The 13,908-nt window shown below is 42.6% G+C and overlaps 1 protein-coding gene across 3 annotated transcripts; it reads left to right on the top strand.

Annotated features, from left to right (window-relative positions):
* Positions 1–261: 261 nt before the first annotated feature.
* Positions 262–13,329, top strand: NXNL2 (nucleoredoxin like 2). Of its 3 annotated transcripts, none has more exons than XR_003940821.1 (2): positions 262–400; positions 12,942–13,020. XR_003940821.1 is itself a non-coding variant. In XM_030192336.1 (2 exons), the coding sequence occupies exons 1-2, from the start codon at positions 7,135–7,137 to the stop codon at positions 13,111–13,113; spliced, it is 471 nt and encodes a 156-aa protein (XP_030048196.1). In that variant the 3' UTR covers positions 13,114–13,329. The 3 variants fall into 3 exon arrangements, 1 of the variants encoding a protein (XP_030048196.1); XR_003940822.1 differs by lacking the exon at positions 12,942–13,020 and adding an exon at positions 6,972–7,048; XM_030192336.1 differs by lacking the exon at positions 262–400 and adding an exon at positions 7,135–7,433 and having other exon boundaries at positions 12,942–13,329.
* The last annotated feature ends 579 nt before the right edge of the window (positions 13,330–13,908 follow it).

Raw genomic sequence — 13,908 nt, 5'->3', positions numbered from 1 at the left:
CCCAGTGCGTTCCCATTTCAGGATATAGGCAATGAAATCTAAGAGAGTTGTGGAATGGGAGTGAAGAAAGAAAAACACCTTGACACTGACATTACCGGTCACCTTATCTGGGCTCTCCTTTCTTTGTGTCACCGTGTGAAAGCTGAGCCTTCCTGTACCAAAGCCCCTCCCTCGGTTTATTATGGGAGTTGCAGGTAGCCAGTGCAACTAACTGAGAGTGGCTGATGCTAGCGAGGGCAGGAGCTGTGGCCGCTGCTCGGAGCCTTCAGACTGAGAAGAAGGATTCCACACCACAAAAAGATTTTGAAAAACAATGAGGCAGCCTGGCATGGGGCTGAATCGGATGCTGCGGCTGCCCTACTCTCTTTTTACTCACATCTGGAAGCTTTGTGAATTAATGGTGAGTTAGAAAGTTTTGGATAATCCTTTTTTTGTTTTTGTCATTTTTGTTGGTCTCATTCTTAGGTAAATAGCATTTGTTTTTTTTAAAGTCAAAGAACTAAAACAAAAGTATTCAGTTCTGTATGATGTGTGTTATTTGGAAAGCTGGACTAAAAAATCATAAAATCAAAGAGAAGTATTTGTGTCCTTAATTTCTTTGTGGTATCCTCAGCAGTGTGCCATAACATAATGTGTGCTCCCTAACCCGAATCTTGTCAGATGCAGTAAAGGGGTTTCTCACTTTGTTTCTAGTGTACCAAGGGTGGGGCAGAGGGTGTGGTCCGCCCCGGGTGCAGGCAGCAAGGGGTTGCGCGGCTGTCGGCTCTGCTGGTCCTCTGCCCCCTCAGATGTCAACTTCCTGTACCGGGACAGGGGACCGGCAGAGCCGACAGCTGCGTACCTGCTCCGTGCACCCTCCGTGCTTGGAGAAGGGGGTGCTCCGCCCCGGGTGGCAATTAAAGTAGGTACGCCGTTGTACTCTGCGTCTGTGGGAAGAAAATCTAGCTAGTGCACAGGGACAGGAGGAGTCAAGTAGAAAGTGATTTACATGCAGTAGAGGCAGTGCATGCAAATCTCTCTCATGAACATGCATTGTGGATATCCTGAAAACCTGACTAGCTGGGGAGCCTCCAGGACCAGGTTTCAGAATCATTGGATTAGTGAGCGGCCATTTGAAAAAATGAGCTTATGAGAACTTACTGACACCTATTTTGTAGGCAGTAAGGGCTCATGCGTTAATCCTGTGCTAATTAGCAATGCGGTTATGTGGCTGCGGTAACTGATTAGTGCAGAAATGCCCACTCTCTGACCTCAGGCACACCCCCCCGCCCCTCCGCAATAAAATGAAAAATATTTTTCAGCATGCAGGTTTGGTATTTACTGCAGGATGTCCAAGTGTATCCCATGGGAAGCACACACTAGTACTCACCACAGCTCAGTAAAAGGACCTCCTTTGTTAATTATGTTTTTCAGACTGAACTTCAAAATTAATTTATAGCATTGTCCCTAGAAAGTTAGAACACTGGACATGACAGCGGTAATGTTTCTTTGAAGCTTGAACTATCAGTTAGTGCTTTGAGAGTAAATCATGTTAGGATTGCTTTAATTTTCTTTTAATGTTGTACAGTTAGGAAACGTAAAAGTTGTGTAGTATGGTCTAACTGTGCCTGTAATAAAATTTTGGGACGGTGCATATTTTCAATACATAGGGTGAACAAATAAATTGATTTCTCATAGAGGGGCCCTTTTCTAAACTGTGTTAAGCGCTAATGAATGCTTAACGCAGGAAAAGTAGCTGGGTTTAAGTGTTTTGCCATTTGTACGTGCTAACCATGCAGTGTTTTTATTTTGTTTGGAGGGGTGTGTCAGTGGTGGAGAATGGGTGTGGAAGCGCTATTCAGCTACCGCATGTACTCACAAAATAACATTGACATCGTGGGAGCCCTTAGCACCTCATATAGGAGGCAGTGAAGGCTCCCACGTTAATTTTTGTTCAGTGGCTGCATGCTAATTCTAACATTAGTGCACGGCCAGAAAAAGAAATAATTGAAAAAGGCTGAATTTATGACCGTGCTAGAAATGGGCTTAGCACACAGGAAAGTCCCCCATTTGCTAGTGCAGCTTAGTAAAACGACTCTTTAAATTGTACAGTTTGAATTATAATTGATATTTGAGTAAAACAATACATCCAAAACCTGATTTATTGACAGGAAGCTGAGAAAATATTTGCATTTTCTTTTTATTGCATTTCACTATGCCAGTGTTTTCCAAATGTTGGGTCCGAACCAGGTTGGAGAAGAGTTCTCCTCCCTGTACTACACTCTTGATTATTTTTTTGTCAGATGCCAAAGCCTGGCTTCTGACCACCCCAGACCCAGTGGTATTGAAGGATTTGGCTAGGCCCTATCGTCATATTCCAAACATCCAAGCAGTGCACTGTTTGCTCTCCGCCAGACCCACTCTCCTACAAACCCTCCCTAATGATCCTTACATTAGGGAGTACAGGGAGCGAATCTGTACTCATTGGCCTCACGAGGCCTGTGAGAGCAGGCTTACATCTCCACGCTTCTTGCACTTGAGGATTGTATCATTGGAAGGAGGTCAGATAAATGGAGTGCGGAGGTGGCAGAAGTTTTAGAATGGTAGCTAGAGTTCAAACCCATATTCCTGTGCTATTCTTGCATCAATGGAGGGAGACTGGGATGAGGTGATTGAGCGTAATGGTTTGAGAAACTCACATAGGCTTCGGAGCAGTGTGAGACCCATACTTTTGTGATATTCTTGCTATGTTTTGTGAGAAACACAGGAGTGTGGACAGCATATTTCAGTGAATTGGCCACGTAGGAAAGGAGAGAAAAATAGCTATATCGAATGAGAAAAGATGAATTGGGGGGAAGAAAGGTGGTAGAGTGAATCATGAGAATCTTTGCCTTGGAGGAGGGAGTGAACAATGGAGGTTTTGGGGTGAGAAACTTAAAGGGTGAGGGCTGTGAAGTGAGACTGAATAATGGGGTGGGGGAAGAGGGTGAGTCAGGACTGTACCTGTACTGAGGGGGGGGGGGGGGGGGGGGGGAGAGAGAGAGAGAGAGAGAGAGAGAGAAAACATATTAGGAGCACCATGTTCATCTTTTGATTCAGATAGGATAGAGATCGGGACTAGGCAGGCTCACACATCAGATTAAATGTAAGTGAAACAACTTTTATTTATTTATTTATCACACTTGGAGACATATTTTCAAAGCACTTAGACTTACAAAGTTATATGGAGGGGCATTTTCGATATGATGTCTAAATTAGATAATTGTACAGGGACAAAAATCTTACCCATTCCCATGCGTCGCTGCTGGAATCTTACCCATCCCTGCAAGAATTTAACCCGTCCCCATCCGTCCCCACAAGAATTTAACCTGTCCCCATCCGTCCCCACAAGAATTTAACCTGTCCCCATACAGTCCCATGAGAATTTAATGGTACATTAAAAAAAATGCTGGTCAGCTCTCTTGGTCTCTCTCTGGGTTTGAGCCGCAGCACTGCAGGCAATAGAGGAACATAAGTCGGAACTTGGAACACTCTGGTGCGCACATTTAAGACTTGTCTCTGATTCACTGCCACTGTGTGCTGAGAGGTCGCCACATGCATGTGCCAGTAGGTCAGGTAACATCTGATGCTCATGCCTGTGTCAGAGCTGAGGTCTGTGCATCAGCCCAGGAGTAGAGCGGATTAATAGTAACATTGTAACTGATGGCAGATAAAGACCTGAATGGTCCATCCAGTCTGCCCATTAGTCATACTCATTATCAGTTCATGATTAAATCAACAATGAACGTGATATTATATACTTGATTATGGTCTTTCTCTGGCGTTTTTGATACATAGGCCATAGAAGTTCACCTGGCTCTATCTTTATGTTCCAACTGCTTGAGTTGCCGGTGAAGCCCACTCCAGCCTATTTGTCTTCTCATTTGCGGGACAGAGGCTGTAAAAGTCTGTCCAGCACTGTCGTCATATTCCAGCCACTGAAGCTGCTGTCTAAGCCCTTTCTAGTCCATCCCAAACCAGACACAGACCAAACAAGTCTATCCGGTATTGGCCTTAGTTCATCACAGCTAGTGTCACCATCTTAGCGTCACTCGACACATTCACATACATGCAGCAATTTAAGTTTAGGTTTTTTATAACTTCCATTTTCTAATCAGAGATCCTCTGTATTCATCCCATGCCTTTTTGAATTCTGTCACTATTTATGTCTCTACCACCTCCTTAGCTTTTCGCATCTGAGCTGTTAAAGCAAGGAGGAGGAGGAGGAGGAGGAGGAGGAGGAAGAGGAGACAGCACTCAAAGAACTTGGTACTCAGTAGGTGAGAGGCTGTTGCAGGGGCAGTTTACACTTCCACGGGAACCCCGCAGGAACTGCTTCTATCTCCATAGGAACCCCACAGAACTGCTTCCATCCCCTCGGGAACCTCGCAGAACTGCTTCCATCCCTGCGGACATTTTGCTGAAAAAGTAAAAAAAAAAAATCAAGTAGTGAAAATGACCATTTTCAAACCAGAAAGATGTCTATCCTTTTTCCTTGAAAATGATCATATGCTAAATGCTGTTGTGCTTAGCATGTCTATCTTTTTGGACCATTAAAAAAATAAGTCCAAGTGAAAAATGCACAAAATCAAGCCATTGGGACATAGTAACGTGGTAACGTAGTAGATGACAGCAGAAAAAGACCTGCACGGTCCATCCAGTCTGCCTAACAAGATAAACTCATACGTGCTACTTTTTGTGTATACCTTACCTTGATTTGTATCTGCCATTTTCAGGGCACAGACCATAGAAGTCTGCCCAGCACTAGCTCCGCCTCCCAACCACCAGCCCCGCTTCCCCCCACCGGCTCTGCCACCCAATCTCGGCTGAGCCACCCAGTCTCGGGACATAGGAGGAATCAGCTTTCTTAGTACACTGGTTACACAGGCATCCCAGAAGAGTAGTGGGGCACTGCAGTGGAATTCACATAAAAGGTCCCAGGTACACATCCCAGGTTACCCCCTTATATTGTATGGTGAGCCCTTTAAAACCCACGAAAATCCTACTTTGCCCAACTATACACTTCTACAATAGTTCTTATGGCTGCAGATGTCACCTATATGTGGTTATAGTAGGTTTTGGGGGGCTGACACTTTCCACCACAAGTGTAATAGAGTGGATTATGGGCCTGGATCACCTTCTCTACAGTGCACTGCACCGACCACTAGGCTCTTCCAGGAACCTGCTTGCTGCTCTAATAGGAATGGCCTTATCATCTAAAGCTGTCCTAGAGGCTGGTATATACTGTTGCATTTACATCTTTGCGGGGTAGGAGGGGGGTCAGTGACCACTGAAGGAGTAAGGGGGTGTCAATCCTTTATTCCTGCAGTGGTCATCTGGTCATTTAGGGCACTTTTTTATGGCTTATTCATTAATAAAACAGGTCTAGACCAAAACGTCCAACTTAAAGCCCTAGATGTTTTTGTTTTGTTTCATTATGACAGAAAAATATCCCGCCCTTAACCTGCCCAAGGCATACCCTCTTGTGATTTGAATGCACTTCTGATTAGAGTTCATAGAAAAACATCTGAAAATTGTTTTTAAAAATACCAATTTGGATTCTTTTGTTAGAAAAACATCCATATGCAGATTTATGCATTAATTTCCATTCGCCGTCTCTGTGCCATCTCTAAGTTCTTGATCTTCCCCTCTTTACGTACCTTATCCATGTGTTTGTGATTTCCAGATTGGATTATTGTAAGGTCGTTCTCTCTGGGTTTTCCGCATATCAAATTCATCATCTTCAAACTCTTCAAAATACTGCTGTTCGTTTTTGTGTGTAAGGCTCAAAGAACTGACCCAATTTCCCCTCCTCTGTCTGTCTTCATTGGCTTCCCATAAAAGTTTGTATTCAGAACCTTTAACTCCCTTTCTGATGTTGGTGTTACCCGAGACTCTGTTCTCAGCAGATCAGAATTACGAAACCATGATTATGTGTGCGTGGAGCTGATTTTTTTTTTTTGGCTGAATGTTTTCTGTCTTTTTAATTATGCTGTTCCTTTCTTCGATAATTATTAGTATTTTGTAAACCGCTGTGACTTTTTAATAGCAATGACTGTATATCAAATGAAATAATAAATATTGTTTCTTTCAAGTTTCAAGGTTTATTCAATTTTTGATATACCACCAATTGATATACCATCTTAGCACTGTATAATATAAAAGTTTTAAAAGAAAAGAAATACAATTTAAAAATAAAGTTTAGGAAAGAGGAATAGACTGTTGGATTACTTTAAAGTCTCAAGAAATCCATCATCATTCACTGTACTGAAATGTACTAAAAGTCAATATTCACTTTCAAATGTTTTCTTAAAGTAATAATTTTTTAAATTTCACTTAAATTTTTGTTAAGATGATTCAAGTCTTACGTCAAATGGCAAAGAATTCCAAAGCACAGGTCGTAGTATGCTAAAAATTGATGTGCAGATGGATTCAAAACAGAGTTGATAAGAAGGTACTAATAGTAGTTGATATTAGGAGGAATGCAGGAATCGGGCATGTTGATAGAGGATTAGGGTATATAGTAGGAACAAGGGAAAACCTAACCCAAGTGTATTATAAATCAGAATTCTCAAAGGGCTGGGCTCCCAATATTTTTGTCTGGTACAGTCTGTTTGCTATGCAGTCATTTCCATTTTACATCTATGGAAGAAAGTAAATCTGACCCACATGATTATAAGTGCCACCTTTTAAGTATAGGGTGTGGTTATCAATGTGGGCTACTGTTAAGACATGTTATTTTACCACTAATTCGTGCTATTTTAGCAAGGGTCCCATTTTATGCAATGAGACTACTAGTTACTAGTAACTGGAGTTAACAGTAAAATAACACATCTTAACGGCAGTCCACACTGATAACTCGCCCCCTAATTTCTGTGCTGCATATTTGGTACTAATGTTCAGAATCATTAACATTCCTATTTGACCTAGTTTTATATGCATTTTTTTTGCAGTGTTAATGAGTTGCAAGACGTTTACAAGACCTTTCTTAGAAGACTTTGAAAAATTCTTGTCATACATCGAATGGTAGAAGGTGAAAGAGAAAAAGACAAGTTCCCATTATCCTAATTCTGTACTAACATTTATGACTGACCCTATTTCATTCCTTCTTGAGAAATGGATTTATTTTGTGGCAGGATCCTGATAAACAAAGACGGGGAACAGGTGGATCCTGAAGAAGCTTTACAAAACAAAATAGTGGGGTTGTATTTCTCAGGTGGCTGGTGCTCTCCTTGTAGAGATTTCACACCTATACTGTGCGATTTTTACACTGAGCTGTTGGAGGAGTCAGAGCCCCCTGCCCAGTTTGAGATTATCTTTATCTCATCAGATAAAAGCCCGGAGGATATGGTGGACTACATGCATGACATGCATGGGGACTGGTTAGCATTGCCTTGGCATGACCCATATAAACAGTGAGTATTAGTTCTGGAGTTTGCTACACTAGTTCAGTGGAACTCAGACTTCTGTGCATATGTGGTAGATTGGTTTGGTGAGTGAAAGAGGGAATTATACTTTACTTAATTACCCTGGGTGGTAATTTTCAGATATCCCAGAAAAAAATCACATTTAAAACTCCTAGTCACTTGTTCAGTAGCCATGTCTGTTTTATCATTCCCACCATAAGTAATTCCCTAATCCCTTATTTGTCCTATTTGTCTGTCTTGATTACATTGTAAGCTCTGTCAAGCAGGGACTGTCTTTTATATATTTAGTGTTCAGCGCTGCGTACATCTAGTAGCGTTACAGAAATGATAAGTAGTTTTAGTAGTAGTAGTAGTAATAAAACATAACTGCTGGAGGACTGACTACCATGAAATGCTTTCCCATGTATGCTGATATTATATAGTACTGTCTGTTACATTTCTTTGTGTTTTCTGGGTAGTGCATTTCAACTATGCTTCATCTTCTGTTGGCAAGCACCAGACCCCACTGATTAAAGGATATAGCTTGGCTAGTGAGACTAGATAGATAATGAACAATGGCACCCCAAAAAGAACGGATCAAAGGACAATGTCAAAACATATGCCCCAAGTCTCCTAAGTATACCCATATTTAATGCATTTTATGAGGTTAGAGTTCCCCTTCTTAGATATGCGATATGGGGAAAGTTAAGCCTTGTGAAGAATCCTATACATGCACTCCATCTAGTCAGCACCAAAAAAAGACTTGGAAAATCCATTTCATTATGGTAGAAAAAACAAAATTACTCCCCCCCCCCCCCCCCACACACCTATTTCTGCTTCCCATGCTAGGAGGAGGTTATCATATATCTTATGAGGTCGCAATTTCCAAAGAGCTTTATGTAAAGAGGAGATTGAAGGAGGGTCCCCACCATGGGTATGGAAAAGATCTTTCAACTTAGCAACAAAACCAGCTGAAAGAGACCAGGGTCTTAAGGAGGTAATGTGGAGGGGCATAATCGAAAGGGACGCCCAAGTTTTGCTGAGAATGTCCTCGCAAAACATCCCAGCAAAGGAGCGGGGAAACCCGTATTATCAAAACAAGATGGATGTCCATCTTTCATTTCGATAATACGGTCAGGGACGCCAAAATCCTGAAATTTAGGTTGTCCTTAGAGATGGTCGTCCCTAGACTTGGTCGTTTCTGATTTTCGGCGATAATGGAAACCAAGGATGCCCATCTTAGAAATGACCAAATGCAAGCCTTTTGGTCATGGGAGGAGCCAGCATTCTTAGTGCCCTGGTCCCCCTGACATGCCAGGACACCAACCGGGCATCCTAGGGGGCACTGCAGTGGACTTCATAAATTGCTTCCAGGTACATAGCTCCCTTACCTTGTGTGCTGACCCCCCCCCCCCCCAAATCCACCCAAAGCCCACTACCCACAATTGTACACCACTACCATAGCCCTTATGGGTGAAGGGGGGCACCTAGATGTGGGTACAGTGGGTTTGTGGTGGGTTTTGGAGGGCTCACATTCACCACCACAAGTGTAACAGTAGAGGGGGGATGGGCCTGGGTCCACCTGCATGAAGTGCACTGCACCCACTAAAACTGCTTCAGGGACATGCATACTGCTGCGATGGACCTGAGTATGACATTTGGGGCTGGCATAGAGGCTGGCACAAAAGATTTTTAAAGATGTTTTTTGATGGTGGGAGGGGGTTAGTGATCACTGGGGGAGTAAGGGAAGGTCATCCCCGATTCCTTCCGGTGGTCATCTGGTCAGTTCGGGCACCTTTTTGTGGCTTGGTCGTAAGAAAAACAGGACCAGGTAAAGTCGTCCAAGTGTTCGTCAGGGATGCCCTTTTTTTTTTCCCATTACGGGTCGAGGACGTCCATGTGTTAGGCACGCCCAAGTCCCGCCTTCGCTATGCCTCCGATAAGCCCCTGTGAACTTGGGTCATCCCTGTGACGGAAAGCAGTTGGGGACACCCAAAATTGGCTTTCAATTATGCTGATTTGGGCGACCCTGTGAGAACGATGCCCATCTTCCGATTTGTGTCGAAAGATGGGCGTCCTTCACTTTCGAAAATAAGCCTGATAGTGTTTTAATTGAAAATATGCATAGTTGTCTCCCAGATCAAAGAGCAGAGTTTCCCATTATCTTGCACACAATGCTCTAGAAATTCCATACCCACAATCTTTCATTTCTTTTTTTTATTTTATTTTTATTAGATTATTCATGCATAACCAAATAAATAACAAGTTTTACAGATGGTGAGAAAGGAAAAAAGGAATCTACCTTCTATACAGTTCCAGAAACAAATGCAACTTAATAAGCGATATAATGATTCTCTTGTAGTTCTGAAAGAAGGGATCCCACAGTAATCACAGAGAGATATTACATTAAATAAAAAATATATTCTTAAATTATGGTCTAAACAAGAATGACAATCAAAGGGGTCCTTTTACTAAGCCGCATAGGCACCTAAGTGCGCCCAACACGCATGAATTTTGAGTTACTGTCTGGCTACCACATGGCCCTTGTGGTAATTTCATTTTTGACGCGCGTCTGCTATGTGCGCCAGATGCGCCCGTGCATGGGTGGTAATCAGGCGTTAATTGGCATTTTATACGCGTAGACCATTACCGCCCGGTTACAGTGTGAGACCTTATTGCTAGGTCAATGGCTGGTGGTGTGGTCTCAGACCCAAAATAGACACGCAACAATTCTCATTTTGCCGCATGTCCATTTTCAGCAAATATAAAAAAGGCATTTTTTACAAGTGTGCCGAAAAATGATTCTGCGTGCACCCAAAACACGTGTCTACACTACCGCAGGCCATTTTTCAGGTCACCTTAGTAAAAGAGCCCCTTAATGCCTGATTATAATATACCTCTTAATCTCTCTAAATAAGGGGCGTGGAGGGGCATTTTCGAACGGGGACGCCCATCTCTAAGGGTGCCCATCTCTGAGGATGTCCCCGCGAAGGGGCGGGGCATCCCGTATTATCGAAACAAATTGGACCAAGTAAAGTCGGCCAAATGCTCGTCAGGGACGCCCTTCTTTTTTCCATTATCGGACGAGGATGCCCATCTCTTAACCATGCCCCCGTCCCGCCTTCGGTACACTGCTGACATGCCCCCGTGAACTTTGGTTGTCCCCAAGACGGAAAGCAGTTGAGTGCGCCAAAATTCGGCTTTCGATTATGCCGATTTGGGCGACCCTGAGAGAAGGGCGCCCATCTCCCGATTTGTGTCAGAAGATGGGCGTCCTTCTTTTTCGATTTTGCCGCTGACAGTCACCTACTACAAGGGAAATTTATTATCAAGAAATTGTTTTAAATGTACTAGGTCATAAAACATATATCTAACATTTTGAAACTTAACCAAACTCTTCACTGGAAATCACAAGAAAAATTAACCACCATTTTGTTGAACTCATGGGTGGAGATCCAGGAAAGACTTACGTCTCTGTGGGGTTTTCCAGCCCACATCAGGAAAAAAACATATTTTCTGGCACATATACAAAGTCATTCTATTTTTTAAAAACAGTCGCAAAATTAAATTCTTGCCAGATTCAAACATGGACACCAACAGTGTTGCACGGATTTTTACCAAGTCCTGAGAGGTCTCCAAAAACTCGGTCACATTTAAAATGTCAGCGGAGACAACTTCTACTCCAGCATTTAAGTCCACTCTAGATGTTCCCAATCTTATGAGGAAGGTAATAGATCTTATTTATTGGTGGAAATGACTCCACAGGTAATTTCAAGATCTCTAACATATACTTTTTAAACAATTCCCTAGCTGATAATATCTGAATTTTAGGAAGACTCAGAAACCGAAGATTGCAAGCTCTCATTTAATTTTCCAGTTGTTCCAACTTCAACTGAATAGCTTCAGAACATTTAGCTAATTTAATTTGCCCTTCCAATAAACCACTCGTCATTGGAATTAGCAAACAGCCCTTGTTGCTTCAAGAATGTTAAGCAACTTCCTGTGTCATACGAGGCTAGCGCAAATTCATGGATGACTGGGGAAATTTGGAAGCAGTGGCTAAAGAAGTTAGATACTAGAATGCGGGCAGAAAAGTGTCAGATTTTGTTGCTTTGTGATAATTGTGCTGCACAAAGTGATGATGTCAGGCTAACGTCTAGGTGGTCTTCCTGCCACCAAACACTATCTCTGATCCAACCTATTGATCAGGGCATAATAGCCAATTTCAAACAACATTATCGGGCTCTTGTTCTACGTCATCTGATGAGCATTATGGATGACCAGACTGGCAAGGATAAACGTGCTGTTGAACTGGCTCGTAATCTATCACTGTTGGATTCCCTACATATGCAGAAAGTAGCCTGGAATCATGTTACACAGGCAACCATTGTGAACTGCTATAAGCGGACAAGCTTTGTAAGGGATGTGGAGAGGGACGAAGCAGATACAGTTGTTGCAAACGCGTCAGATGAACAGGCTATTGACATCCCAGCCGGTGTTACTGAAGAGGAGTTTCATCACTATGTAGCTGTTGATTACGATCTACAAACAGCTGATGACAGCACTGATGTCCAGATATGCGCCTACACGCAGGCAACAACGGCTGATGATGAAACAGATGATTAAATGAGCAGCAAGGCACATGCTGACGAAATTCAACAACCTCCTGTCACTTTTGCAAGAGTGCTGGAGAGTCTCAACACCGTGCGGGCCTATCTGGAGGCCACTGGATGTCAGGAAGTAACCTGTTCCGGGGCAGAAGGAGGGAGCTGCAGCGAACGAGAGAATTTAGCGAGCGTAGCGAACTGGGAGCAGACAGGCGCGTGCTGCGGCACCCCTCCAGCGGCGTGCACCCGGGGCAGACCGCCCCCACCGCCCCCCTTGGTACGCCACTGACTTAAGCGGATTGCACTGTATATATTTTTAAAAAATGCAGCTATTTGTTGGACATTTAACCTTGAATTTCAATTTATGAGGTGGTGGGGTGGAAGGATAGTGAGGGAGGAGGAAGGGTTAGGGGGTGGATAATAAAAATGTAATTGTGGCTTCTGATCATTGCTGTGTATGATGGAGAAACTGTTCATGTATCTTGGTTCTCTGTGGTTTGAAGCTTTAATAATAAAAAAAGATGTAAACATATTTTAAAAATGCAATAATACATGAATATTTTAATGGCAAAGTTCCTCCCTGCCTCACTCTCTTTAATGCAGAATTGAGCCTTTATTCCATCCATTCAACAATAATTAAAAAAAAAAAGTCTATAACCCACCAACCTATACAACATCTTCAAAGTCAGTGACAGCAGCCCTGCTCCTTTCCCAGTGTCTGCTTTCTAAATATATGATTCTGAGTGTTTTCCAGGTAAAGCTTTATTTGTATCCAATTTTGATATGTGATAGCAGGAAAAGCAGTGAGCCAAGATTTATATCCATCCATTATACCCATTGCTGAACAATGAGGAAGACTTCTGAAGGATTTTGTTCCCTTTGGCTAAGTGGTTTTTTTTCTCATTTTCAGTGACTTGAAGAAAAAGTACAGCGTAACAACTGTTCCCAAACTGGTGATAGTGAAACAAAATGGAGAAGTCATTACTGACAAAGGAAGAAAGCAGATTCGAGACAAAGGGCTGGCCTGCTTCCGAACCTGGCTGGAGGTGGCAGATGTATTTCAAAATTTTAGTAGTAAATGAACAGCCACGAATGATTCACGGCTGTTGTACTAAGCCTTCCAAAAGCACCTATTCACCTGTAAAGTCACCAGCAAGAGCTCCGAGAAAAGAGCAAGAGGAATGCTACATTATTTTGCTTGTTTTGAGCTTCCCTCTTTTCAGACGTTGTACTAAAGGTGCTCGAGAAGAGTTGCCATGGTCTATTGCAAGGGTTCGTAACACTGTCCTGGGACACATTCAGCCAGTCTGGCTTCCAGGATATTCACATGAATATGCATGATATAGGTTTGCATACAATGTTCCTTGTGATCTTGGGCAAGTCACTTAACCCTCCATTGCCTCGGGTACAAAATTAGATTGTGAGCCCTCCAGGGACAGAGAAATACCCAGTGTACCCGAATGTAACTCACCTCGAGCAACTACTGAAAAAGGTGTGAGCAAAATCCTAAATAAAATGTGTTCAAATCTACCTTATGCATATTATAGATATCCTGAAAACCAGACTATCCCAAAGACTGGGCTGAGAACCATTCTTCTACTGGGTTTGCATTCTACATAGCAACATGCACTATTGTTCTTCTGCGAAGGTCTATTTTGTTTAACCAGAAGTGTTATAAGAAAGTAAGTTTACAAATTTGTTCACAAATATTCTGCAGATTCTAACACATTTTCACTTTGCAGTTTCTTTATATTATTATTATTTGTTACATTTGTATCCCACATTTTCCCACATATTTGCAGGCTCAATGTGGCTTACATAATACCGTAAAGGCATTCGCCAAGTCCGGTAGGGAACAAGTAGAAAAGATGTTATAA

Source organism: Microcaecilia unicolor, chromosome 2 (genome assembly GCF_901765095.1).
Source record: "Microcaecilia unicolor chromosome 2, aMicUni1.1, whole genome shotgun sequence".
NCBI classification, from domain to species: Eukaryota; Metazoa; Chordata; class Amphibia; order Gymnophiona; family Siphonopidae; genus Microcaecilia; species Microcaecilia unicolor.
The sequence above is the reverse complement of the archived record's forward strand: the minus strand, read 5'-3'. Positions and strand labels throughout refer to the sequence as shown.